At 37.7% G+C, this 27,989-nt stretch overlaps 2 protein-coding genes and 1 non-coding gene across 5 annotated transcripts in view; 2 read left to right on the forward strand and 1 right to left on the reverse strand.

Annotated features, from left to right (window-relative positions):
• On the reverse strand, positions 1-27,659 carry KNL1 (kinetochore scaffold 1). 3 transcript variants are annotated; one of them, XM_010710863.3, is made up of 27 exons: positions 27,430-27,645; positions 24,519-24,588; positions 24,073-24,112; positions 22,815-22,874; positions 21,172-21,233; positions 20,688-20,743; positions 20,197-20,230; positions 19,079-19,116; positions 18,681-18,733; positions 15,926-17,225; positions 12,048-14,620; positions 11,102-11,246; positions 10,046-10,113; positions 9,824-9,922; positions 8,535-8,650; positions 7,837-7,927; positions 6,226-6,342; positions 5,504-5,591; positions 4,752-4,835; positions 4,351-4,390; positions 4,135-4,236; positions 3,592-3,692; positions 3,250-3,318; positions 2,994-3,103; positions 2,349-2,467; positions 1,124-1,246; positions 1-1,015 (listed from the first exon to the last, which is right to left on the reverse strand). In XM_010710863.3, exons 1-27 carry the CDS (start codon positions 27,599-27,601, stop codon positions 910-912), a joined length of 6,036 nt encoding a protein of 2,011 aa, XP_010709165.1. In that variant the 5' UTR covers positions 27,602-27,645; the 3' UTR covers positions 1-909. The 3 variants fall into 3 exon arrangements, with proteins under 3 accessions (XP_010709165.1, XP_010709164.1, XP_010709163.1); XM_010710862.3 differs by having other exon boundaries at positions 12,048-17,225; positions 20,197-20,227; positions 27,430-27,659; XM_010710861.3 differs by having other exon boundaries at positions 12,048-17,225; positions 27,430-27,659.
• The window catches only part of RMDN3 (regulator of microtubule dynamics 3), a 31,975-nt gene continuing 31,585 nt past the window's right edge, over positions 27,600-27,989 (forward strand). Inside the window, 1 exon segment of the mRNA XM_010710910.3 lies at positions 27,600-27,641. Within this exon segment, the coding sequence (XP_010709212.2) occupies positions 27,600-27,641 (42 nt within the window).
• Positions 27,863-27,944, forward strand: TRNAS-GCU. Its single transcript has one exon. It is a non-coding gene; the product is annotated as a tRNA-Ser (tRNA).

Consider the following 27,989-nt stretch of genomic DNA (forward strand, 5'->3'; position numbering starts at 1 on the left):
TAACAGTAATTCAAATGTTTAATGAACTTCCACCTTCCAAAAAGAAGGAAAAAATTACAGAAAACACAAATATATATGCACTTAAAACACATGAAAACACTTTCAAATTCAATGTATTTTACAGATACAAAAAATACAGATAGCCTACAGAATGGAGAGCTTATAAACAGTAGGCATGCCAACACTATCAACTCATCAGGGTTACATCAATTTCAACATCTCAACCTATGTAATACACAGACTATACATAAAATCAATCTGGACTTCACCAACGACATTAAAAGATGCCTCCTAAAATTTAAATAGCTCAGTCTTCTAACTAAGTTTGTCATTACCTCCTCAGACAATGTACATAAAGCAGGAGGGAGACTGTGCTGTACCAACCAAGCCTGTACACAGAATATCAGAACAAAGTTTTTGAAAAACTCGCGTCGATTAACTGATGGTTTTGAGTCTGTAGCACCCAGAAGAGTATACATGATTAAGCACAAGGATCTGTAGTCTTTAATATCAGAAGTCTTTCCAATTTTGGCCTGCTGTCTAATTATTACCAGTTACTTGGTTCATCATAAGCAAGACCATCATTTCAGCATTTTGGGAGAGGTTCCAGGAAACTGATGAGGATTAAAACTGATGCAGTATGTTAGAATGTTGTACAGTTGTGAAATAATGATAGTGAAAGAAAATTCCAGACACGTTAATTTAGAAATTCATCATCACCATGATGATACAAGAGCTCTGTAAATCAATCTAGAACAAAATTAACAAGTTATGTAATACAAATAGCCATTCTAGGGAAGACTAAAGAAGGAAGCCAAGACGACTGGTGAGAGAGACCATGCATTCTTATGATACGTAAGTCAAAGAATGTCCTCTTGACTACTTCAGCCTGCACGTAGACCTAAACAATCATCTGGGATCCTGGAGCAGATTTTGATGAATCAAGCTCACCATTCTTCGGAGATAGTGGTAACCAATAGGTACTTTAGAGAGAACAGCAGAAATTTCCTCATGTCTGGAAAAGATAAAGTTACATGCGTTTGAAAGGATGTAGAAGATTTAATTTCCTGGGCCTAGCTTTGAAATATAAGTCATGTGGGGTGGTTCTTTCTGCTCAACTCACCCAATATTCCCAATTTTTTTTTCAACAGTGAAAGGCAATGAAGAAGATGGGTAGTTGGATGATAAAGACAGTGTCAACTCAAACTTCGCAAAAGCAGTGGAAGTGGAGAAGAGGAGTTTCACACTGTAAGAAACAAAAACATCACGGAATGTACATCTTCTTTGAACTCTGGCCCAGAATGAAATCTAATTGCAGAAACTTTCAAAATTGTAGAATACAGAATTATAGTGAAAAATAAGTTTCCTGGTTAACATAAAACATTTCTAGCTAAAGTTTTCTGATCTTTTAAGCAGGACCATAATTCTAGAATTGTTTCATGAATTCAATCCTATTTAAATCAGGACAAATTTCCATCTAGAAAACTAGATTTCCATGTAGTTCACCTGTCTAGGATAACATCAAGGAAGAACAGAGCTGAATCTTTTTGTATATAAGGGTAAGACCATCACCAAGTACATGATGCCCAGGAAACATGTCTCGGGGTAGCACAGAATATGACAAGATTAAAGACGACCTTTTGAAGGCAGTTGTCCCACAGTAAATCTTTCTGAGAACAAGCTGCCTGCACACTTGTTTTATTGACTTAACTAAATGTAGCTTCTATGGGACTTCTGGCGTGTAGTAGAAGAATGCTCTTGCAAAGGGTACTACAGAATAATGTAAGTAAACAGCATCAAGGCATGCAAATAAAAATTAACCAGGCACTTCTTAGGTAAGAATGCTCATAAGGAATAAAAACTGTTTCACCTCATCCTTTTATCTTATCCCACAGAGATATGAAACAAAATTGGGAAGCAGTAGAAGAAAATGAAAGCTAAGGAAAATAAATTTTAATTTAAACGCTTTCATCCTTCAAAGACTGTTTCCACTTGGCTGAAGCAAATCAAAGTCTGAGCCTATTATAAAAGAAACAAAGCACTGAGCTACACAGGTAAACTCTTGGCTCTGTTTGCTTTGTATTGCTACATTGTGAGAGACTTAAGTCCAACAGGAAAGCAGTAAATAAGAAGAGATTAAATAAAAGCGAGGAAGTTGACTGAATGCAAGGGGAGCTTCATTTCCAAGTTTTTGGATAGCACAGTCCAACTGTAGTAAAAAAATAGTTGACTTTTTAAAAAATAATTGCATAAAACAACATTTTCAAGAAAACCAACATAGCATCTTTTACTTCTGCTTATGTAAAGACTCTGTAAATTTTGCATAAGCTCCATCTAAAGTTACTCACTTTGTGTCAATGATATCTGTCTTGAGAAGATTGTATTTTCCACCCCATTTCTTCAGAAATTCAATCTCCTCTCCTAAGATCCTGCAACGACTCACCACTAAAGAGACATCGTGAAGCACCTACGGAAGAGATTAGCAAAGGATTTACATTGAAACTGAAACCACTGCGTGACACCTGAAGTTTATGCTAGAAAGCATTAAAAATATGAGCTTAACTACTATCTCACTTTGTATACAAAAATGAAATTGTACAAGCATAAAAACAAATATACGTCCTTCTTTGCCGTAAGTTTTTCCCTTTAGCTTTGTCACCAAGGTTGCACAAATATAAGTAACACTAGATTTGGCTTAGGAATTTAAACTACTAATTCTCTTGAAAGCAGAATGGCATGCAACTCAATTCCCTGATTTCTACTAGCAGGAATAAGGCTTTTAAGCCATCATTGAGATAGTCAGATATCAAGGCAACAAGTAAGAAAGAAACCACAGCTTTCAGGTCTCTTGACTTCTGGGGCAGGTACTTTTCTCTCTTACTTCAGAGTATTTATGAAACAGATTTTGATTTGCATCAATACACTTTTATTCTCTGTATCACCTTGTGACAAAAAAGATTTCATATTTTTCTAGAGTCCTTCAAACACTTTACCTGGGGCAAGTACTGCAGCATGGGACACTTTTCCTGCCAGCATCCCTGACTTTCAATAAACTGGAATATGAGTCTTTGGACTAAACATGAGGAGAGTGGAGCTTTTTCCTCTGTAACAAAAAAGGAAACAGTGTTGCAAGAAATATTTTCAAAGCCATGTAGCAATGCACTAGCAGCTAAAGCACAAATGTATAATGTCCTCTCAGTAAGAGTATAATAGGGGCAGCTAATTGATGTGCTGTGTGAAATATCTTACCATCCAAGAGAGATTCAAAGCTCAGGCTAACTATTTTTCTGGAAGGATTTTCACCAAAAACATCACCATCTGAGAAGGAAAGGAAAAAGCCTGATGTAGTAACTATTTATATACTTAGTTCTCTTAGGAAACAGATACGTGGTACACACATTTAGAAACTTTCAAGAGTACACTGATAAACCTATTCAAATCCACTCATTTCTCTTAGCTTACATGCTAACTCTATAATTCATTTTTTATTTCAACAGAATTTTTACTAGTGTAAAATCTGTACATTTCTGTTGTGTAACTATTTAACCTATCAAATTCATGAAACAGAAATCTGCCAGTTTTGCAACTTACCTATTGGGGTTCCAAACACAACTGTGAGTTCAATAGAATCATAAAGAAAATTAAAGACTGCCTGTCGCTCACTCCATTCACTAATCTCCCACTCAGTGAAGCTAAAAGGAATAAAACAAATACAGACAACTTAAGTTTCAACCAACCAATCAAAACAATTACATGAAGTATAAAGATCAGAGAATTAAGAATGCTTGCATGCATATATTGTATGAGAGACCAAATAAATTTTCACTTGTTAATAAAGTGTAAGAATCTTTTGGAATCCAAAGCACAAAACTATTCATTTCACATAAACGTTACTTTTGGGATGGGAGGAGAGCTGGATATAGAAAGAGGAAATAGAAAGAGTATCACTGTAAAGCCATTAACAGTTCACAGAAGTTTTGTTGCTTATCATAGGCTGCCAGGAGATGGGCATCCAAACACAAATCAAATAAAAAGGAAAAACAACAAACACATATACGTGTACATAAAAATGTGAAACTCTAGAACTAGCTGATAAAAACAAAAACAGAACACCAGAAAATCTTTTTTCCTTACTTGCATCTCTCCAGGAGTTCCTGGCAGCTCTTTTCATCTTCCTGTAGGTGCTTCATCTGAGCAAGTATTTGCTCATTCTCAGTCTCCAGATCTGACAGCTCTCTACAAAGATAAAGAAAAACCATCTGATGTAGCACACTGGTGAAAAATAATACAAATCTCTAGATCCTGAATGTGAATATTTTTAAGCTCCTTAGATCCCCTTTGACATCTTACCTTTGAAGTTCTTCTTCTTGAGCTTTGAGGCTTCCCAATTCTAAGAGAAAACGGGGAAAGAAAAAGCTGTGAGAGAAAAGAGCAGCAAAGACAGTCCTAACTTACTGTGCAGGTGCAAAAGATCTCAACCTAATGGCTGTTACTCCTACCTGGTTGCAGATATGTGGTCAACAAAAGTTAGTTGTATTCAGCAATGACAGTGTTGAACGTGATAGCCAGCACACACTCTTCTAATCATGCTGACCCGAGTTCTAAGTCCCATTTTGCCATGAGAAGTAAAAAAAATCTGTTTCATACTTAAATATCTATGTTATTCGCTATATCCAATGTGAAAAAGAAAGCCATAATGTTTGCATCAATGAGTTTCACTCTCTTCAGAACTTAAAAGTTGGTACCATTACCTTCTTCTAGTTTTCTTGATTCTGAGTCCTCTCCTTCCATTTCATCATCACTGCAGTCTGTTTCACATTCTTCCCATTCAGAATCTGTGGGAAAGAAGTATCAGAAGATCTACAAAGAACTCCCAGATTCAATATTTAGAATCCATTTTATCTGTCTCTGTGTTCTAGACACATCAGTATTTCAAAAATAGCTGATAAAGTTCTGCAAGAAGCCAGAGAGGGGTATCTACCAAAAACCTGAAGTAACAGAAAAGGAAAATAAAACTCCTTTTACTGCACTGCTTCAAAGCTGTTACCAAGCAATGTAATTTGTACTCAAGGCACTGAAAGACAATTTAGAAGGAAGAAAATAAATGAAAATACAAATATGACAACCCCAAGTACTGAGTGCAGCTTGTGTGAATGCAGCTGAACAAATTTGCAGCCATTTTGAAGTGTGTACAGTACAGTTATACTATCATCACTAGCAGATTTAGTTACACAATTAGTTACTTGTTCATAGGCTACGATTATAATTCTATATTTCAGCTCATTTTGGTGTATTTTCTAGTCTTCATATGATGTGCAAGTTAATTCTCACAAGGCAAGTTTGCAGACACAAGTGAAGCCTAACAGATACTTGTAACTCAAGACATTTAAAATTCCAGGTGGCCACTGAACAGTCTTGAAACAGCAATTTAAATAGCATATCTACAGGGGAAAAAAAGGGACCAGACAAGAAATCAATGAACCACTTGCTTGGAAACACATACCTGCTTCCAGATCTGCAAGACAACTTTCTGCCTCCTTAAGCAATTCATCCATGTTTGCTATTCTTGATTGGAGCTTTTCATATTGTTCCTAAGGTGAGAAAATTGTGCTCCTTTGCAATGTATTCTTACACAAGTCAATGACATTTTAAAAGAAACCGAATGCCTTCTGGGACCACCATTTATATCTTTGCTTGCTAATAGACTAATTAAGGAAGCTGATACAATCTGTCATTAGAATGAAGAGAACTGACAATAAGGCAGATGCCATGCTTAAGAAAGTACTGAAAACTTGACACTGTATCTTCCTACCACTTTTTTTTTTTTTTAAATGAAGGTGTGAGATGAGATACATAACTAAGTAAATTTCTAGATACTTATCACAATGCACTGCTTGTGCTTTTCCTTGTTAGTCACTAATATGGAATATGGTATAAAGAAGTGATTTCTGATGGCATTTCCTTTAATACTTCTGTTTTTCACTCCCATTACTTTAACTGCCAAAAGACTTAGGCAGAAGGTTCCTATAAGTAAGTGCAAGAAAAATGTCACTGTCCTAAAGTATCTTACAACTGCTAATAGATAAAAGAAAACATGATTAGTAAGCAGACTTACGTTAGGGTCCCACATTTGATGGTCCCAATTTATGTTAGTTCAAGCACAGATAAAATATGGTAGATGTTCCTCTTTTAAACCTAAACCTCTGAAGCATTGAGGCAGATTACCTGTGCACTCTGCAGCAATTTGCTGTATAATGCCTCTTTCTCATTGTGAGCCAGGATTTTACTTTCCTTGATGAAATAGGATTTCATTTTGTTCAGTTCTGCTCCAAAGCTCTTCAGCTGCAAAGAATAGAGAATATGGAAGGGAAAGTGAATGAGAATATGAAACAAAGAATTTTTCAGTCTAGTCTTTAGACTCTCTCCCTTCTCTTCTCCCACTCCCTACAATATCCCATTTCTCTAGGAGCAGTATTTCATAAGTTTCAAATGAAATTGGGATTGTCCAGCCTTAAATTCAATTAATTCAAGTACAATCTACTAATAAAGCAATTTCCTTAGCAAAGATCCAACACAATCTTCCAAGAGGGAACAGCGCAGAAAGCAGAAGCATTGGATTTTAACAGTTCCAATAACTTAAGATTTACTTTCACAAAAAAATAATAAAAGGAGCAGCTTTATTAAATATGTCAGATGGCTCTTGTTTCAACTGTTCAAGACATACTTAGAACACTTGTTCCTTTACTGTTAAAGAGGATAACTGAAATGATAGCAGAAGTCCAGGCAGTGCCTAAACCACAAGAAATGGTAACAAAGCCACCTGTTTGAATAGAACATAGCTACAGATTATGTAATACAATATTTTCTCTGACAACTATTAAGCTAAAGGTGCAAAATGTACAAACTGCTTTTTCGTACCACGTTTTCAATCCATCGCCACTAGGTGGTATCATTCTAAAGCCAGCATGTAAAGCTTTGCTTTCAAAAACCTTTCAAATTTGTAATTCTTAGCTAAGGTTCCTAGGGCCTTTTATTGTTCCCGAGTACATTCTTCCTGAGTCCAGTTAATATCCTAACCTCTCTGATATCCTGTAACACAAATCTAATTATGAATTATGAAGAATACTGACTTTCATCATTTTAACTTTTTATTTTCATTGACTAGTCCTTTATTCTTGGCTTTAGAAGCAAGAAAAACAATCTCTTGATCTTCTTCCTTAATTCTGTCTGGAATACTCTTATAATGCTTCTGTTTTTTAAATGCAAATGTCTTCAGAGTGCTTTCTGTGCCCACTGTTATTAGCATTCTCCTTTATATATCCTCTGTCCTCACAATTTTTGCTTTGGCCTGTGACACCATTGTTGCACTCCAAATTCTGTATGAGGTTTTATTTTTTGTAATGACCTATTTTCTATTCATGATAGGTCTCACACTGTCGCACATACCTTTCCAAACTAAACAAACATTTAGGTTAATGAAATATTCTGCTCCTCCAATGAAACTACAGAGCCTCAACAGTAAGAGTAGTTCATTTTTTCCTTCCAAAATTGTGCTGCTTGCTTAAGTTCCTCTGAAGTTTCTCCACTCTGAACTAACCTGTATTATCAACTTCAGTTTTTCTATTTTATAGTAACATATTCACTCTAATCTATTTTAAATTGACTCTGCAACTTAACCCTTCTGACATGTATAAAATTCTTTATTCCACTTCTTACAGTAGTCTTTCATCCAGAAACGATTTTGCCTTCTATCTTCTACCTACCGTTACACATTTGAACACATAGTTTAAACTTACTTCATTATGTAAAGAACATTATCTCTTCATACAATATTACCTCTTCATCAGAGCAGGTTCTCATTACTTCCCACAAACTCTTATTCACATTCACCAGTGGTTGATCCTGGACACTTACATACTGTTTTAATCTGAAAAACAGAGGGAAAAAATAATAAGTGAAAGAAAGGCTTGTTGTAACTACATCAAGCAGATAAAGAAGCTGAAGGAATAGGAAATGATGCTACTGGGGCTGGGAAAAACCTTACTACAGACTTGAATTTTAACATTAAACTTGTTATAACAAGTTTGGTCTAATACATATATGTCATCTAACATAATGTATTAGACCAAAAAGTGACCTTCAGGTAAGGAAATAATTCATGGTAACTGTATAAAAAACACTGGAAAATTGGAACAACAGATTGTAATTGGTTATTATTCTGCTTCCTGTGTTTGATCGTTTTCTGTATCACTCAAAACCTTTAACTCTTCTGATATGTAACTAAAACCCTTCATTAGTTACGGAGGAAAATCAAGCTCTAACTATATCCACTATCACAGCTCCTCTCCAGGAAGCTTCCCTATAACACCTAAACCTGTAATAAAACTGGCTGCCAGCATTAAATAGGTTAACTATCCTTTTTCTGTTTTTCCCTGTAAGTAATGTATTGACTTTCCCAAGGCCATTCTGCATGCCAACAGAGCTGAAAAATAGAACTACTAATTTAACCTATGGCTGAAAAAATACAGACATACTCATCTATCATCTGAGAAAGAACCTGGCAATCTTCTTCATAAATACGCATCTTGGGACGATAAACATATTGGCTGAGAATCAGGTCTTCTGGAGTAGGTGGAGCACTGACAGCACACTGGGAAAAAACAGAGGGGAAAATTGTGAGTAGAGGGGAAAAAAAAGAAGCATGCTTTTTAGACACAGTAGTTTCTTATCCATTCATGTGCAGAAACCAACAAAAGGGCACAGATTTTTATAAATAAGTGAGTTTAATTTAATCCCTTCAGAGAAAGCTTTTAGGCTCGTTTTTTTTTTTTTTCAAATTAGTAAAATAGGATTCCTTATTTCCAGGAAGTTATCTAAATTTTTAATGTGGCTATCCTGCTGACTTATTACCCTGACAAAGTGACATCTTGTAACAGTAAGATCTGCTTATACAGTTTATGCAAAACTAAGAAGAGAATGCAAGAAAACCACTTCGGTAACTGTCTTATCAATTTGCACATCAAAGCTGACTGTTCCTATAAATTCCTCTACTGTACTGCAGGAAGTGGCTATAGAAAGGGAAAGCAAGAAGTAGACTATGTAAGAAGGGATCAATCTTAATTGGAGCTGCTGAAAGAAACACTGGAAAGCAGATGCAACAAAATTAAGCAGTTACTTTAGTATTTCAGTTTGGACAGTTTTTTCCAGTGCTTTTCTTCCCCCTCCCTCCCCTCCTCCCACCAGAGGTAAATGGTGGAGCTTATTTCCAGGCACAGAATAAATATAGATTGAAGAAAGGGCCTTGCTGCAGTTGTAATTGACAGAAGCAACCCATTTGCTAAAGGAACAAAGTCATTGTAGAGCTAAGAATAAATCAGGTTTCTTGGTGCTATAATTAAAGGTAAAAGGTTTTTTGCACATATCTCACAATGCTTTCAGACATCATTCTGATTTCAGTGGATGACTGATATAGTAAGAAGATAAAGTGAATAAGCTAGATAGAGCTTCTAATTCTTTCAAGCATGTTGCTCTTTAAACAAGTTCAGAAAACAAGGATTAGCTTATTTATCCAACCACGAAGTAATACATTTCATTTTGTAAAGAGATTGAAATCTATTCTATTTTTCAATATTGAGGAAAAAAAGCATCAATTAGCAGTGAAACTAGCAAAGAGAGAATTGGAAGCATGTGGTGTCTAACGCTGGTCAAGGTGGAACTGACTTCTGCCTGGAACTACTCAGGGGCCTTTAATATAGAGCACTTTGAAATGAAGACAAATATAATGCAAAGTCAGTTTCAAGTATATCAAAGGAGAGATACTCACGCTGGCTGGAATATGACTCTGCCGGGGCTTCTGAATTGGAACATGGACTTGAAGAAGAGTAAAAAACTCCCCAACTGTGATGCCACCACTCTGAAATTTCTGCAAAGTTAGAAAAATCATGCAGGTAAGTGCATTCTTCAAGAAAAAAATGCTTACTGGTATATATCCACACAAGTATTTTTCCTGTTACGAAAAGCTGGCATCTCTCAGCTACATACATACCTCCCACAAATTATCTTCACAAATGCTATCTGTGAGAAGCTGCGACTCCATTTGACTGCTTCGTTGAACTAGGCAAAAGAAAGAAAGAAAGAAATAACAACATGGCGGGGGTTAAAAATATTATTACAGAAATATGAATTGGTTCATTGGTTCTAGAAGAAAAACAACTAATGTAGAGTTTAACCTTCATGAGTTCTCAATGCTGAATGAAGTCAGTGGCAAATACTAAGAAACAGGTTGAAAGCCTAATGTGAAATAAAAGTCATGTCAGAGTGGTAATGAAATGACAGGTCCTTTTTCCATGGTAGGAAAGACGCATGTATCATACTAAAAAGTAATAAACCTGAAAAACAGCCCCCAACAAATGTATGGAGAGCATCCTAGGTTAGCACAGACTAAAGAGTATCTGAGCTGAGCAACTTTGAAGATGCCCATGGCTCTCAAATTCTGAGCAACGACGACCCAGTTTATCACTCAAAGGAAAGAGTCCGGCTTCCACTGGATAAAACAACATCTTTCATGGTTGCAGTGGGCAAAGTTGGAGTTGGTTTTGTAAACAGAAGCAAAATATCACTTACCTGACTGGCAGATTTCTCCCTCGTTATTAGGTACCAGCTAATTAGTGGGAGCTAACAAACCAAAAAGCTGAATCTGCCAAAAGCCACATGGATGCCTCTGCAGCACTCCAAGGAATCTTGTTCCATGAGTGCAGTTCTGAGACGTGCAGGCTTTGCATGAACCAGCTTAAAACAATCTTTGGGCTAGAAGAGTAGGAGTCAGGGATTTCCTCTGTGCTAAGAAAAATAAACTGTGTCTTAAGCACAACCTGGCCCTAAAAACAAAAACTTGAATTCTGCAACCTTTCTCCTTTTCTCAGTTTGCATGGCTTGGCCTTGTAGCCAGAGTGAAAAAACATGTTGATAAGCTGAACAGGAAACTGCAAAGCAGGCATTCAACTCCTTTTCCAGATGAGGTCTGCATTAAGGGTAGGGCTAGTCTTTAATTAAGCCAAAAAGATACAAAAATTTGAGATAATTACCACAAAGGAAGCCTTACTTGTTAATTCTGTGTCAGCCTTAACAGAATCTAGAGAGCTGCTGCTGTTGGCTTGAGTACAGTCAGAGTTTTTAGCTGATATATTTGGAGAATCTTCACTTTCAGCAACTTCCGTGTGGCTTTCAGGTACAGGGCCATAAGTAACCTAGTATTAGCATGTTTTTTTTTTTTAAAAAAAAAAAAAGAAAAAAAAAAAAGAAATCAGAAAAGTTTCGTGAAATAAGGCAAGAATAATTCAATTAGTGTTTTTTGCAGCCACTTCTTGACATCCAGAATTGAGTTATTTTTGGCATCTGCACATTTCACACTTAATCAGCATGAAAAACCAGCATATGATTACTCAAGCTATTTCTTACCACAGCATATAGGAAGTGATGTTCCAAAACCCCTCATTTGTTTTTCAATCAAAGCAGTAGCCAGCACAGCCCACTCTTGTAGTGTTCAGAGCTAAAAAGTTTCTAATGATGATACACAAACTAATTCTTAAGCTCAGATCAGCATTCTATATTTGCTCAGATTTTCTCGATCCCATAGCAAGTTGTGCTGTCCATAAGACAGCCAATTTAAAATAAAGATACATATTCAGATTTTAAGTGCTATCTTTTGGTCTTACTCTATAATTATGCATAAACAACAACTAGCAAATGGTTTAGTACAGATGACTAAGAATACTTATTTGAGAAAGGCTTATTAGAATACTATAGAGTGATTAAAAATCGACATAGCCTTTACTGCTTGTCACGGATCAGGAAAACTGCATACATTGATCTCACCATTGCAGTTTGGCAAAACAATTAGAAATACTGGGGAAGACATAGCAAAATTGCAGTAAACTGGTGCTAAAGAGCAACAAAAAACCCTACCAACAGACCTATACACACCTGAGCATACAAATAAAAGTGCTGTTAGTGTTAAGCGCATCCCAGTAATGAGTGATCAGGCCTACCTGCAAGTCTTGGGAGGTCCCACCAACCACAGTTTCATCCATCTTGAGCTTCTTTAGACTTTGAAGATCCTCCTCAACATATTTCAAAGCTCTTTTTGCATTGTTGCAACTTTTTGTCTCTTCAACTTGAATCTTTTCATTGTGGGAGACTTCTCTTTTGTTGCTGTTATTGCAAGCCTCTTCCACAAATTCGGAGCTTACAGAATCATTTGAATCCATTTCTTCTGGGCAAACAGGAAGAAATTCTTCTGCTATAAACTGAGAAGGGCTGAAGTTCTGCCTACTAGATTTGTCATAACCTGGAGCTTTAACAGTGTTCGGATTTACTTCTGGAACTGGTGATTCTGCTTTTCCTGAAGATTTTACATTTATGTCTTGCACACTAGAAACAGAAGGATTTCTTCTGTTTGGTAGTTTTGGCTGAAAGATACCTAGAGGGACATTTCTTCTTTTATATTTGTCCTTAAGGGCCATACCTACATTTGCATCTATGGAAGCAGTTCCAGATTCAAGATATGCATTCTCCTGCTCTTTGGCATAACATAACCTTTGTTCATTTATGCTATTTCTTCCTAACCTCAAGGTATCCTCTGGCTGAGTTGGTAACTTCGCCAAGTGGTCAGAAAGAACAGTTTCAGAAACAACTACAGATTTCCTTCTAATATTTTCAAGTTTTGAACAAATATTTAAAATACCTGATAATTTAGGTGCAAGATCTACTGGGTTAAGAGACCCAGTCTGTCCAGAGTTTATTTGGAATTCTGTTGTCTCTCCTTCAGCTGACGGCACATTTTCCTCCGATTCCTTCTTAGAAACTGAAACAATGCCTGCTCCATCCATAGCTAAACCTGTAGCTAGATCTTCATGTTTACATGAATCATCTTTCAATACTTGATTTCTCTGAGTACTAAGTGCATCTGGAGGTTCCTTCAAAGAATCTGAGTGCTGAGCAGGAAGAAAAACATGGGATATTACAACTTCACTTTCTTCACTGCAGTCCAAGGGGACATTACCTGGCAGCTTTAAAGACACTCTCCTTGATTTCATTGCTCCTGGATGTAAAAGATCCTGCTCACTGTTTATAGGAATTGAATTTTCTGTGGAAAGGCCAAGATCCTGTAGTGCCTGGACATCCAAAGCATCTTTTGGAATTGAGACAGAATAAGTAGAATCTGGTATTGTGCCACTGTGGACTTTGATAGGTCCTTTCTCAATAGGCGACGCTGAGGGTGATGAAGCAGAAGGAATTAAGGGCTTAGTATTAGATATTTTATGATCCCTGCCATTCAGGTCTTTTATTTGCAGAGAATCTATTTCATCTCTGCAAGAGGATGATGACGCACTGTGCAAGTCTGGTTGTTGAGTGCTTTTAAGTGACGCTTCTTGATTCTCAAATCCTTCAGTATTGTTATTAACAGCAATAGTATGTGATGAAGTTATTTCCATATCATCTTGGTTGTGGCAAAACACAATGGTCTTATCAGCAGGAACTGCAGAAATGGCTGAAATGGACCTTCCATTCCATACACCGATCTTACCACTTAATACATCATGAGTCTTAGTGATGTCCATATTCTCAGCCAAAGGAAAAATGACTGTTTTGCTACCTGAAAGAGCCTCCTGTACAACCTGTGTGGGCAGATTTAATCTATCCTCACATAAATCCTTTTCAAATCTTCCATCAATAGGGTGATACTCAGTCATTTCCATGTCAGCCTGATCACTTGTAAACATAACTGAGGAAGTTAAAGGAACAGATTGATTGGGTTGCCTACCTTGCAGAAAATTTTCTTTTAAAGATACATTATGGGCTTTAGTGATTTCCATATCATCCATAGCAAACGTAGTATCTTCTCTGTTTGAAGGAACATCCTGTCCAACAATTTTATCCGAGATCAATGCATCATCACATGAAACTTTTACAGTAATTTTATTGGCAGAGCAAGACTTAGTGTCTATGTCAGCCTGGTTACTTGTGAATGTAACAGTTCTAACAGGATGAGCTGAAGATGGAGAAGGAAGCCCCACCTCATTTTGTGAGATGATTTCATGGTTTATTGCTGCTGTAAGTCCCTCTGTGATGCTCATGTCATTATTCTCACTCATTGAAAATAAAACAGTCTTTTCCCCTATTGTTCCCTTCAAGCTTTTCCTTCTAGCTCCATTAGTTCTGCTAAGCATCCCTTGAGATACAGCCTTTTCCATAGAATTATCAGCTGCAACAGAATCAAGCCTACTTATTTCCATGTCATTGTTTTTTGTAAAAACAGAAGTTTTATCTTCAGAAATGAAGGATATGTCATCGTTTAAAATTTCAGGCTGCAAAATTGTTTTGTTGTCTGCTGAAGCTGTATGATTTCCAGTGATGTCCATATTAGCACCTTCTGAAAAGATGGTAGTTTTCTCATCTGCAGAAAGCAAATGCTTTATACCAGTCACAGTTAACATTTTCTTATCAGATACCCCGGAGTACATATCACACTCAGGCTGCTTCTGATTGTTCATCATCATTACCTCTTTTTTTAAGGATATTTTACTTTTATCTTCAATATGTCCTGGTGCTGCCTTTCTTCCTGGGAAAAGAGTACAGATATTTTGATCAGGAGCCACTACTGCAAGGTTTTCAGTCAAGTCCATGTTTTCACCAGAGGGAAATACAACTGACTTTTCTAAAAAGGAAGGCAACTGGGAACTTCCCTTAAGTTCTTTAGAATTACTGGCTAGTGACCTCTCTTCAGCACCTCTCAAGCGTAGGTCATCACCTGATTGAGGATTATTAAAACCCCCTTCTGAAGAAACTGTTTTACTGATCAAAACATTTCTCTCAAGATCTTCTGCAGTTGATGATACATTGTTTACTACCACCATAGGATGTGTTTTCTCATGCCTGTCAGCGTTTTGGCAATCTGAGATTATTCCCAATATTTTTCCAGGTCGTGCGTCTCTTCTATTTCTAGAGCGAGCAAGCTCATTACTGGAAACAAAGAAACCACTTGGAGCTAAATGAGCAACAGTTTGTTTCTTTGAGCTCACTTTGACATGTCCACATTCTATTGCTGCAGCCTGACTTGTATGATCTATGCCAGAATTATCAGAAAACTGGAAGGTCTGGTTTTGCAGCTGTTTGGCTTTTATATTATTTTGAACGTGAGTATTCTCATTTTCTTGTTCTATATTAATAGGAGTAACAACCAAAGAATGAGCTTTGGTTATGTCCATGTTTTCATTATCTGAAAACATGTCTCTTTTGTCATTTGTGCAGGAAACTGAAGAATTTAGAAGTTTATTTCCCAAAGGCTGAGATACATAAACTTTTTCATTTTGCAAATACGTGAATGCACATTTGTCAGTGATAATATTTTCAGAGACCTCCCTCTTTTGCTCCTGGAATGAATACATGCTCTTTGCACAGGAAGTCCAATTACTAGCCTGAAAGTCTGTTTTCCCAAGCATCCTATTGACTGTTACCACCTCAACACCGTCAGCACTCATTTCTATAGCCTGACTTCTTCTAATACTCACATCAAAACCAACTGCCTCAAGATTTTCCTTGTCCCTATCCAAAGGACATGCAGCATCACTAAAATTATTGTTCTGGTTCTTAGTTGGAATTATTTTACAATGCATTTGTTTTGCTTCCGTGGTTATCCCAATGCTTTGATCACCACTGACAACTGCCTGACATTTAGTTATTTTCATTTTTTCTTGCTCCCTTGAATTGGAAGATACAGACCTACTATCAGGAAAAAGTGGTTTGCTAGCAATAGAGTTGGACATTCCAGGAGGAGATTCATTTTCAGTATTCCTTCTATAACCCTTGCCAACACAATTTTTAGTCAAGTCCACATCTGATCCTGAAAATATTGCAGTTTTCTCACCTGGTAGTGAAACAAGTAGGGAGTTTGCTAGTCTGTGCTGAAGCCTACCCCTAGAAGAACCAGTGGACACTGAATTTGTACATGAATTGAAACCAGTGTTCAGTGAAGCAGTACTGTGATCTTGGATTACTCTTTCATTTTGTCCATCTGAGCCTGAAGATAGTTCACGTGCATTATTCTTATGTGATAGAGAAGTTCTATCATCTAAAGAAAGACTTCTTGTGCTGCCAGTATTTACTGGATGTTTTCTTTCTACTAGCAACGAATTTCTGCTAACTGGTTTTTCAAAAGCTTTATGACATGAACTGTTCATTCCTTTCGTACTTGTGTTATAGACTACATCTCTGTAATTCCCAGTAATTTCCATGTCATCACATTGAGAAAAAACAACGGTTTTATCATCTCGGAAGACAGTCTCAGAAGAAACAGATCCTGGGATAGAAGACAGTGTTCTGGTCTCCTGCTTAAAAGCCTGCAGTGCTGTAGCATCTACTGTGTCTTCAACATTTATGATTTTTTTGCTTGTACAAAGTTGAGGGTCTTGCATTATGATTAATTTCTGGTGAGATGTTCTCTTTACAACAGAGTAGTTGTCTTGCTCCAAGGACAAGAAATCCTTTTTGAAGTTTAAATTTTGATTACTTACAATGGCAAAGGGAAAATGCATTTTTGCAGTGTGATTAGTTGTCATATCCATTTCATCATCTGCAAACGCCTGAGTAACATCTGCAGATGGTAACTGCTCTGTCGGAACCTCATAAAGACCAGAATGCATATTTTGAATATCAGATGCCTGGCATTTTGTCATTTCCATTCCATCATCTTGCTCTCTAAATATTTTTGTTACATTGCAGGTGGCTAGTTGTTCATGGGAATATGCATATGATGATTGTGCCATGTTTTCTGAAACTTGTGAAGGGACAAAAAAAATGTTCTCTTTTTCAGGTCCTTCAATAGGATTAAGTGCTTTTTCATTTGAGTTCATAAAAAATCCATTGGAATTTATTTTCTTTCTTGTAGCAGCATCTTCCTTCTGTTCAAAAGATGAGCAAAAACGGTCTGCAGCAAAGGAAAAATGAAAATCTTTGCTTTTTTCTGCCTTTCCGTTGGCAGAGTTTAACTCAGCCAGAAATGATACAATATCTATTTTCTCAGTTTTATCAGTTTCGTTGTTGTTTTTCAGGTTACGTGCAATCACTGAAGTGTGACTAGTTGTCATATCCATTTCATTTTCATCTGAGAAGATGAGTGTTGTATCAGGCCTATCTGTTCTCGGAATAGCATTGTCCACATCATGGCACTGAAAATAGACAACAAATGACAGCTACCAGCACTTGTAACAAATGACACAACAGTTTATTCTATTTAAAACAAAAATAAACTAATACAGTTTTAAGACTAGGGTTCTATCTCTACAGTTTTTTGTTTTGCTTTCTTTTGTCATGTGTTGTTGTTCTTTAAATAAAAAAAGATTTTAGTCCTTCTCACAAGTAATAACATATGTAAGAAAAGGAGGACAGCTTCACTTCAAATTCTTAGAGTCTGTATTTTATATATTTTTACATATACTTAAATGGCACTTCTTGAAACAATGCATTTCAGCTTTCTCTTGGACAAAATTTCCTATTTAGACACATGAAATTCTTCTAAGCATGGAACTGAGCCTTTTGAATCAATATTTTCTTAACACCCTACGATGTGGTTTCTGTCCTTTTCCTCTCGATCAACTGCAAATAAAATCCCTGCCTAGCTTATCATGCACATTTCCCAGAGCAGCAGCACCAAGTGGGAATTTTTTTAATAAGACTTCCACCTTGACTAAGAAGATTTTAGCCTCCTTAATAGAAAAGATTTACAATTTTAAAGCTGTGGACAAAAACTGACCAGTACAAAGATTATACCGTGTTTCATCAGACATAATGGGTGTATATTAAAAACAACTTCATATTTATTTAAAATTACATATGCTATTTTATAAATGCAAGAAATAAAATATACTAGAAAAAGTACAACCATGTACATTACCTGACTATGACCCTTATAGGCTCATGGCACACATATTTTAATCAAAACTAGACTTTAATCACTTTTTTTTTTTTAAACATTCTTTCACAAGAGATAAGACATTTACTTAAATTTAAATTAAGCATGGAAGTTAGAAGCCATTGCACTAAGGAAAACTCTTCAATAGTGCCATGACACCAACACTAATGTATAACACAACTCAGGATTTTTGTCCCTCTGAATGTCTTAACTAGACATTTTCTGTTATCGCTTCAGTTGGCTGAAGAATTTCAGTTACCTTTTTGTGTCACTCACTGCAATTTTTCTGAAGTTTTTTAACAGTGGGAAAAAGAAAAAGTGCATTTGTGTATATCTATTCTACTCAAGGAAGGAAAAAAAAACTGTAAGCAGAGAGAAATATATGAAAAATATTTACAATCAGACCTATCTGAAACGTAAGCTTCTTTACATATTCTTAGATAAGGGGTGACAAGAATGTAAGAATTAGCTCAGGTATTGAAATATAGCTAGCGATTTTAGAAACAAAAGTTATCAATACTGTAGTATAATGCCTATCAGATTAGGAAAATACTTCAAAATATAGAAGATTATGCTTCAGATGAATTTTATGTGAATTCAAGGATTTATTCTTTAGACAGCTGTGGCACATCTTTCATCTTAACTACAGAAATTATTATAATACACTTTGGACACTAGTATTTTCAGCACTGAAGAAATAAAATTCACATACCTCAGTCTGCTGCACCAATGACTGGATAGGGGCATGAAGCAAAGTGTTCATCCCTGTTAAAAAAAAACCAAATACTGTATTTGCTGATCTATTTTATCTTAATCAACTGAACAGAAGATCTATGCACTCATTATACAAGCATTGCATTGTGAGTGAGTGCAATTAAAGCCAAATACAACCCGAGAAATATTTTCAGTACTGCTCTGAACATGTACTATGTCTATCCTTACTTCCAAACAGTATGCTTGCAAAGAGCCTTATGGAGCAAAGCCCTATAAAGCAATAGTGATCTTCAACAGGGAGACTGTTCTAGGTACATTAAAATCATTCTACCGACAATTAATCAATAGTCTGGAATAAAAATAGCCATTTTCTATTAAATTTATTTTTAAACTCACCAGTAATCTCACATGGAACAGCTTCAGGTTCTTCATTTCTACAAAAGGTGATTTAGATAAAGAGTAAGTTAAAAAACAGTAAAACAGGTGGTTTCAACAATAAACTTAAAAAGCAGAGAATTATGTTACATAGGTCATACATGATTGGGCAGCAGATATCAGACATAACAAATTTGCTTTCAATGTATCCTGAGTTACAATGTTACTCCTCCATGAGATTCTTATTTCCAAGCATGCCACAAGCCACATACAGTTGGCATTCTAATTTCTCATTGACAAGTAAAAAGAAAAAAAAAGAATAAAAGAGACAAGATTAATACTTCATATTTAACTCAGATCTTCCACTTTCAGTCATCCCTTTCTCTTTGAAAAAGGGACATTGTGCCCCTAAAGCCTGAAATCATTTCTCTGTAAAACCAAAAGCCAGGCACAACAACAAACTTGTTGGCTTTTTGTCTAACACTTAATACCTTCTGCTCTTCAGTGTTTTCTTGACTGTTATGTCAAGACCAAGAAACCTGAGCTGGAATATTGATTTTTATTTACACACATGTTCACATATGTAACTATATTGCTTTGAAAACTTTAAAAGCATTTGTTAACTACAAATTTGTTAACTACAAAGCTATTTCTTTGCTGTAGGTTTTAACTAAGAAATTTTCCCTCATGCACAGTTTAAATGTGTTATTAACTCAATATAACGTTTGAAATCTCATAATCTTATTTTATCTAGATAATAACCTTGATATCAGACAACACTATCCACCTTTGAGTGAAGAATTTACATTAATAAATATCCAAAGAGATGTCTATGAATTGTGGACTCTGATAGGTCTCTCCTGAAAGATATTCCCAAGCAATTGACCTGGGACAGAGGCAGTTTCAAGACGCAATTCAAATTTTCAGAAATCTCTATGTGAATGGCCAAAACAGCCATATCCTGCTCATACAACTTTTTAAACCAGACAAATGCACTGAGCAATTTTATATCTAAATAAGCACGCTGCATTTGTCTGTTTCTTTGAGGACTGATGTTCTGATCGTTGCATGCCACGTGAGGAGATGTATTCGCAGGACAGAGCTCTAGAATTGCTGAAACATTTTTCCCCCAGACTTACTGATTAAGCAGGACATGATTCTCTGTATCTTCTGCTAAAAATATGAAAATTAAACATATTAGAGTGAGAAACGGGATCAAAACATCGAGTAAACTTAATAGAATAGAATGTTCTGAAGTTCTCACCCTTGATGTTCCTTTTTATTGTGGTAAAAACCCAGGGAAGCAAAGTACTTGAAAATGCATTAGCTTTTCAGATTTTTACTAGGTAATCTTTGACGGAGTGAATGAGACATTCTTCACAGCCTTCTTTTAATCTAAATCACTGAAGCAAATTTTGTTCTAGCTGCCTGTTGTCTAAAAATAAAGTAATTCCTTCTCTGAGCTAACAGGTCCAACAATGCTAGTAACCAATGGGTTGTTATCCTGTCCATTATAAACAGCTGACCATATTGTTCCCTATCTGTGACTGACAAGCCTGACTTTCTAAATTCTGGGCTGTAATCTTGTTGCTAAGTCTGGGAAATCCACCAGAAGAGAAAGGAATTTTACCTTCATTTTCTCTTTCTGCTGCATTATTCTTAACATCTCGATGGAAGACCCTGCAGCTAAGAACAAAAAAGAGTTTTTGAAAACAAGACCATCAGTTTTGATGCATAGGAAAAAAAGGTTTTTTTTGTTTTTGTTGTTGTTGTTTTTCTTTTCTTTAAATCAGCTCTAATTTCAGTCTTTTACCACATGGTACGTTCTGAAATCAAGACAATAGCTGACTGAATCCAGTCACACTTTCCATAAGGTTAATGAAAAGTAGAATTTCCTAAACATATGAAATTTACTCAACCATTTTTTCTAGCTAAGAAGAAAAAATGAATAATTGCTCTTTTAAGGCTCAGTATAAACTCAGTAAAAAAAAGTCACTCATTTTCTATATTGAATGCACACAGACGTATGCAAACAGCAATTTTAGATGATGGCAGATTACTGTCTTTAGCCTTATACTTCGGATGTAGATCTGCATCCTTCAGATCAAACTTACTTTATGGTGTCGGCAAAACTGACACGTCGGGAGCTTTTCCTACGTTTTTCTATGTTGAGATCCTGACAATAAAGAACATGATGGTTTGATTATAGAGAACAATTCTTATACCACAAGTCAGAATAATACAGATTCTCATCAACAACCTCAAATTAAAAAAACAAATCAAGTACCCTAACACAGGCATGTCCAACTCATGACCTGCATGTGGCCCATCATCTGTCCCAACATTATAAAGGAAACAGTTCTTCAGCACAAGTGGCCCCCCTGGCACACACCCATTGCCCAATAACAAACCAATCCTCTGTGTGCTATTAACTCTGCGCCCACTGAAACCAGGGGAGGGGAAGACCATTGCTGTGCAACACTGACTCAAGAGACAGCAAATAAGTGTGTGCATTTTGATACAGTGGCTAAACACAATGCTCTGAACAGCATAGAATACGCAGCCTTGCTTTCTGTTTTGAGGAATTTGAGAATATGTTTTAAGATTGCAAAAAAAAAAAAAATTTATGTGAGCAACTACTTTTTCAGTTGATATAAACACTACCTGCAAATTTTCAAAAGGAATGTATGGAGTTGCAATTAGATATTCAACTCAAAAATCTGATCATGTTTCTTTACCAGACTTCCATGGCACCCATTGACATCCATTGATGCTCACTGAATGTTTATGGAAGACCAAACAGTGCATATGACCACAGAGAGGCGTCGGGTGGTGTGTTTTAGCAGTGGCAACAGTGGGTCACTTGTGCTGATGCAGCTGTTTTTTGTTTTTTTTTTTTGTTGTTTTTTTACAAGCACAGCATGCAGCTCTCATTCATTGCTGGCAAAAATGCATAGCTAAAGGTGGTGGCTATGACGAAAAGCAGAGTTTTTGTAGCTGAGAATTTGCTCCACCAAATAGTGTTATTGTGCTCTTTGTTTCTACTGTAGTTTCCATGGAAATAAATAGGAGGCATTACTTTCAGAGCAACTTACATATATGTGGCCCAAGACAATTCTTCACTCACTGCAGTTTAGGCAAGCCAAAGGGTTGGACACTCAAGGCCTACCAAATACAATGGCTATTTGCCAACATCCTTAAACCACTTACAGTTCTCCAACTTCCCACTTTACACAGAGACACCCACCTCACAACAAGCAGGTCACTTTGTGCTAACTGCTTGGTTACACAGAAGCAGAATACCAGTTACAAAGCTTTTTGCTTGGAATAATATGTGATGAACTACGGAACAAATGCCACATTGCTTAGCATGAGAGTTGCAGGATTTATTTTGTTTTCTGTCCCAAGAATTGAAAAACTACAACACTGCATCAGGGGTCTCAAGAGATCTCACCTCACTGATTTTACCAGTTATTGTTCTAACAGATCAAACTTCAAGTCAAGAGGACTATAGCAGAGTTCTATTTATTAATTTCTGGTTATTTCACCCCACTTGACAGAATAAATATTCTGATGTAAAATAAAAGAAAAATTGAATGGATTTATTGTAACACTTATTACTCCTAACATTACCCTCCACAGCAGTTATTGCAGGACTTTTTACATCTACGTCATTCTAGTGAAAGTTTAATCAACAACAAGTTGAGGAGCAAACTGAAGATTTTAACATCAGCAAAAGAGGACTGAATAGATCTACCTGAGTGAGTTCATTCCCATTTCCCAGATCATCAAGAGGATTTCGTGGAGCCTTTAGTATCTACAAGAAAGTATAGCAGTTGAGAAAATTAGCCCTCGCTACCACAAAAGGATGAAGCAACAAGTAAATGAGAGGTTCAATCACAGCTGGTGTACAAGCAGTTCAAGACATCACTTACACTCAATCAAACTACCTTGAATTACCCTACAGAACCTACAATTCACTCTTGTATTGGGCATTTGGACCAGACTCTGACCCTGCTTCTCACTATAGCGCTACACACAGGAATTCAGTTGGAGGTATACATGGTATACATCTTTCTGAGACTGCAGGAGCAGTCATAAGCTATGAGCACCCTGCTAGGCACTTTGTATAAGATGAAGAGATCGCCTGGTGAATGAATTAACAGGGCAGAGGTCTCAGGCAACACAAGATAATAATGGAAAAACAAGAGAGATAAAGGCATGGTGTTGGATCTTATGTTGTGAAATAAGTGCAGCAGGACTGAAAAAAGCAGATAGGAGTATAGTTTCACATCTTTTATAGAAGAAACAATGTACATAGGTAGGTCTTACTGAAGCATGCAGCCAATTTATTCTCTGTCTTAACATTCCATAGTTAATGCTTCGCATCTTTGGGAATTAATTTGGAAATAAAACAATCCTAAGTAAATAAACTTCAAATAAGCATATAAACCTCCATAAATTAAGATTTAGAAAGGGAATTCAACCATAAAAAGATGTATAAAGTAAATTAAAAGACTTAGAAAAACATCTGATATATAGTTGTCCAAAGAATTTGCAGAATTCTGAATCCATAACCATGGACATAGTTCACACAGTTTTCATTTCTGAACATCTTATTTAAGTATTTATTTTGAGAAGAGGGTAGGTGAACTGTCTTCTGAATATTAAATGCATTCACTTCACTCAGAAAATTACCAGGTAAATCCACTGTTTCACCTGCAAATCATTCTGTGGAAATTGCATGACCTTCTGTCACGTTGCTCATGTCAGCATGAAACAGCAGTGTATTCAGCAGCGAACTGCTGCTTCAGGAGGCTACATGAACTGATTACTTGGATGTAGAATACTTCATGAACACCAGCATAGCTTTCAATCACAAATCAAATAGAGTCTGTCTTAGATTTACTATTCTTTTCCCTCAGGCTGTGATGAGAAAACCAGTTTCTCTTTACAGCTTCCCTTTCTTCATTCACTCTCTCAGTCGCTCACTTCAGGAACGCCAAGTTACTCACAGAAGACAGTCGTTTTCCTCTGATGTGCTCTGTATTATCACTGGAGGGAGACAAAGAGAAACAGATATTAGTGCATAAACTAGACCAAGATGTATTTCTTGAACAGCACTGCCAAAATTTTAGGTTAATAATTCAAATTCTCCTTTATTTTTACAAGTGTAATATTACATAAAGAAGCTTGCTTGGAACAGTTCATTTCAGCACTAGGTCCCAGAAATAAGCCTTGTAAAATTCAGCATATTCTGCTTGTTCCTGTGGTCAGACTCCAGACAATCCACTACTATAAAATTTCCTCAAGCTTTCCTACACCTGATCAAATAAACTTGCAGTTCTTCACGATAGACAGCTTTTCATTCATGAAATGCTGAAGTACACTTCAAGAAGCATTTTTCATCAAAAAGATTATAGTTAAATGACAATAAGATCCTTATGAAGTCTCAACTTACTTTTCCATGTTAGAGTCCACGTAAATTTTGTCCATTTCTGCAAGAAGTGTTTCTCCTATAAAATACGGTACTGAAATCCAAAAATATTAATGAATGACAGTAAGAATACAACCACAGCCAGATACTAGCCTCAGTAAGTTGGTATAATTTCTCTTTCTTTCTTTAGTCACAGGAATTCACTGATGTTTAATAGGCCTCTCAAGTCTATGTTTTCTATTGTATATCATATTATAAATCAACTGTGCCAACAGTTTGAGTGCTACTGTCCAGGCATCCTTCTGTTTAAAATTAAGATTCTGGTAAACGCTGGTAAATACAACCAAGGCTTCTACAATACAAAGTTTGCTCTGATTCTATTGAATCTCTACACTATTGCCTCTCCACCTTCTTGCAATAATACCTTGTATGTTACCAACTAGAATGCATATTAAAAATCACAGAGGGAGACAGTGAATTAACCCACACTGTGAGGATGCCTGTTTTAACAGACACATAACATTAATGTTTATTGTAAAGCACTATGGATATCAAAGCTATGATTACCAGATTGCCATATTCCTCATAACCTCAGTTTCTCATGGACCTGAAGGTCACAAAACACTGTACTATCAAATCAATAATAAATATCACTGTGTGCAATTTGCTTTGCTATTTCCTAGATTTCAGTGGTATTTATCAACATTTATACCCCCATCAATCACTTTGCAAAGGATATTTACATGACAGCTATACATAATCTGACAATAGGTACCACAGTACTTCATTTCCCTTTCCCTAAGCCTCAACAATGTCTGTAGAATCACAGAATGGCTCGAGTTGGAAGGGATCCCAAGGTTTACCAAGTTCCAAGCCCCTGCCACAAGCAGTGCCACCAACCTCCAGATCTGGTACTAGACCTAGATCCTATCTAACCTGGTCTTGAACACTTCCAGGGACAGAGTATCCACAACCTCTCTGAGCAGCCTGTTCCAGTACCTCCTCACTCTCTCTGTAAAAAACTTCCCCCTGACATCCAATCTAAACCTTCACTCCTTGAGCTCAAAACCATTCCCCCTTGTCCTATCACTGTCTACCCTTGTAAAAAGCTGATTCCCCTCCTGTTTATAATCCCCTTTTAAATACTGGAAAGTTACAATTAGGTGTCCTCACAGCCTTCTCTTCTCCAGGCTGAACAAGCCCAGCTCCCTCAGCCAGTCTTCACAGAGGAGGTGCACCAGCCCTCTGATCATCTTTGTGGCTCTCCTCTGGACAATCTCCAGCAGCTCCACATCTCTCCTATACTGGGTGCCCCAGACCTGGACATAGTACTCCAGATGGGGCTTCTCAAGGGCAGAGTAAGAGGGACAATCACCTCCCTGCCCCTGCTGGCCACCCCTCTTCTGGTGGAGCCCAGGATACTGCTGGCCTTCCTTCTTCAGAAAAACCCTTAATTAGGGAAGGATTAAGTTAACTGTAAATATATATATATAAAACAATAGAGAGATTTGCACAGAACAGCCCAGCTTTTGCACTTCATAGAATCACAGAGGAGGTAGAAAGAGCCCTTAGGAGATGATCCAGCCCAAGAATGTGCTCAAAACTACAGCTTACCTGCTTCAGTTTTCAGTGCCTCCTGAGATGGAGACCCAACCACTCTACTGTTCCATTTCACTACATATTTTCTCATGCTTAAGTGAAATTTCTGGTAATCCAGTTTATGCCCATTGCCTTATGTCCCTTCAAAGCTAAGAGAAGTCTGGCTCCTTTAAACTCTCCAGTCAGGTATTTGTAAATATTGGTAAATTCTCCCAGTAATCAACACCCTTTGCTTTCCACCAAGACAGTCACCTCTGCATCAGCAGCATTCAAACCAGAGACCAACACTCTCATTTCCAAAGCCAAAACTAAGCTTTATGTAGAGAAAAGAAAGCACTAGATTTAGCAAAAACACTGAATCACATAAAATGTTATGCTGTGGAGAAGTGGAGGTCAGCCTCTTCTCCTCACTAACAGTGACAGGACAAGAGGTGATGGCCTCATGTTGCATCAGAGGAGGTTCAGGTTGGATATTAAGAAACATTCCTTCTCAGAAACTGTGGTGAGGCACTAGCACAGGCTGCCCAGGGTGGTGGTAGAATCACCATCCCTGTGGATATTCAAGGAATATAGAGTTGCGCCACTGAAGGATGTGGTCACTGGGCATGGTGGGAGTGGGTTGGTGGTTGGAGTTGGTGCTCTTAGGTGTCTTCTCCAACCTTGTTGATTTGACAATTCTATTTTTTCAGAAATGCCAGTTTGCTCAAAGGCACAATGAAAAAACGTAACTAAAGGATTGCTTTCCCAGCAAACTTCTGTTCACATAAACAGGAAAACAAACAAACAGTATTCTGAAGACAGCATTAAGTGTGAAAGCGTAATAAATAAGAGCCAGGGAAAGGCCTCCCATAGTGACAATTGTCTAGTACACAGAAAGCTGATTTGTTGAAAGCAAGTTTATTCATTCTTTGTTTTATTTTTGCAATTAGCACCGAAGAGGTACCAGGCTCACATCAGAAGTAGGAGACCGGGGAGCCCTGGCTTTCAGGGCCTGCAGCCCTGAGGCCTGTGATCCAGGTGGGCATCCCACAGGGCTCCATTTGCTTTTCTCCTCCCTCTGCCACTGAGGAGAGAGTTGACAATCCCAGAGCGACTCCAACTCCCAACTTACACTCCACCACCGCTTACATCAGCAGAACCCCCCGGGGCTGGCCACGACCTCACCCATCGGGCGGTTTCAGCGAGGCTCCCATCGTCTCCAGGCCGCCCCAGCTCCGAGCGCGCCCAAATCTCCTCAGCCCCTTTCACCCCGCCCCAACGGCTCCTACTTCAGGCAGCCCCGAGCTCCCCCGGCTTCCTTACTCCTTTCCCCCGCTGCTCAGCCGCTCTCACTCACCACTCACGGCCGCTCTCCGCCGCTGACCCTCGGCCCCGCAGCGCCCATGGGGCTGAGCCGCCGCTGCCGCCTCACAATTCAAACCTAACCGCCACGCCTGCGCGCCGCGCCAAACTGCCGTCCTGGAGGCAGCGCCGTACAGCATGGCGCCCCCCAGCGCTCCGTACAACATGGCGGCTTCCGCGCTGTCAGCTCGCTGCCTGCCCTTTCCCGTTAGCTTTCACCAGCGCCCACCGCACTCAGAGCGGTGAGGCTGGAGACTTAGCAGCATCCAGGCGGGGCGAAGCCGCTCTGTTTTGAGCGGTCGCCTCATTCTGCGTTCCTCCCACGAAAGGACGGCGGGCGCCATCTCGCAGAACGAGGTGAATGAGAAACAACGCCAGGAGCCATTGGCGCAGTTTCTTATAGGCTCTGCGAGAAGAGGAGTTCTCGTGACGAGGTGGCCGAGTGGTTAAGGCGATGGACTGCTAATCCATTGTGCTCTGCACGCGTGGGTTCGAATCCCATCCTCGTCGATAAGGTTTTTTTTTTCCCCCTATTTTTTCTTTTTTTCCCCGCCT

Source organism: Meleagris gallopavo, chromosome 5 (assembly GCF_000146605.3).
Source record: "Meleagris gallopavo isolate NT-WF06-2002-E0010 breed Aviagen turkey brand Nicholas breeding stock chromosome 5, Turkey_5.1, whole genome shotgun sequence".
Lineage (NCBI taxonomy): Eukaryota > Metazoa > Chordata > Aves > Galliformes > Phasianidae > Meleagris > Meleagris gallopavo.

Excerpts from the sequence above, each read along its gene's own strand:
- KNL1 (XM_010710861.3), bottom strand. The coding sequence starts at position 27,601 with ATGTTGTACGGAGCGCTGGGGGGCGCCATGCTGTACGGCGCTGCCTCC. Across the intron at positions 24,113-24,518 it reads GTGGACTCTAACATGGAAAA|TGATAATACAGAGCACATCA; the intron begins GTAAGTTGAGAC and ends GTCTCCCTCCAG. Across the intron at positions 1,016-1,123 it reads AAAAAAATTGGGAATATTGG|ACATGAGGAAATTTCTGCTG; the intron begins GTGAGTTGAGCA and ends TATCTTTTCCAG.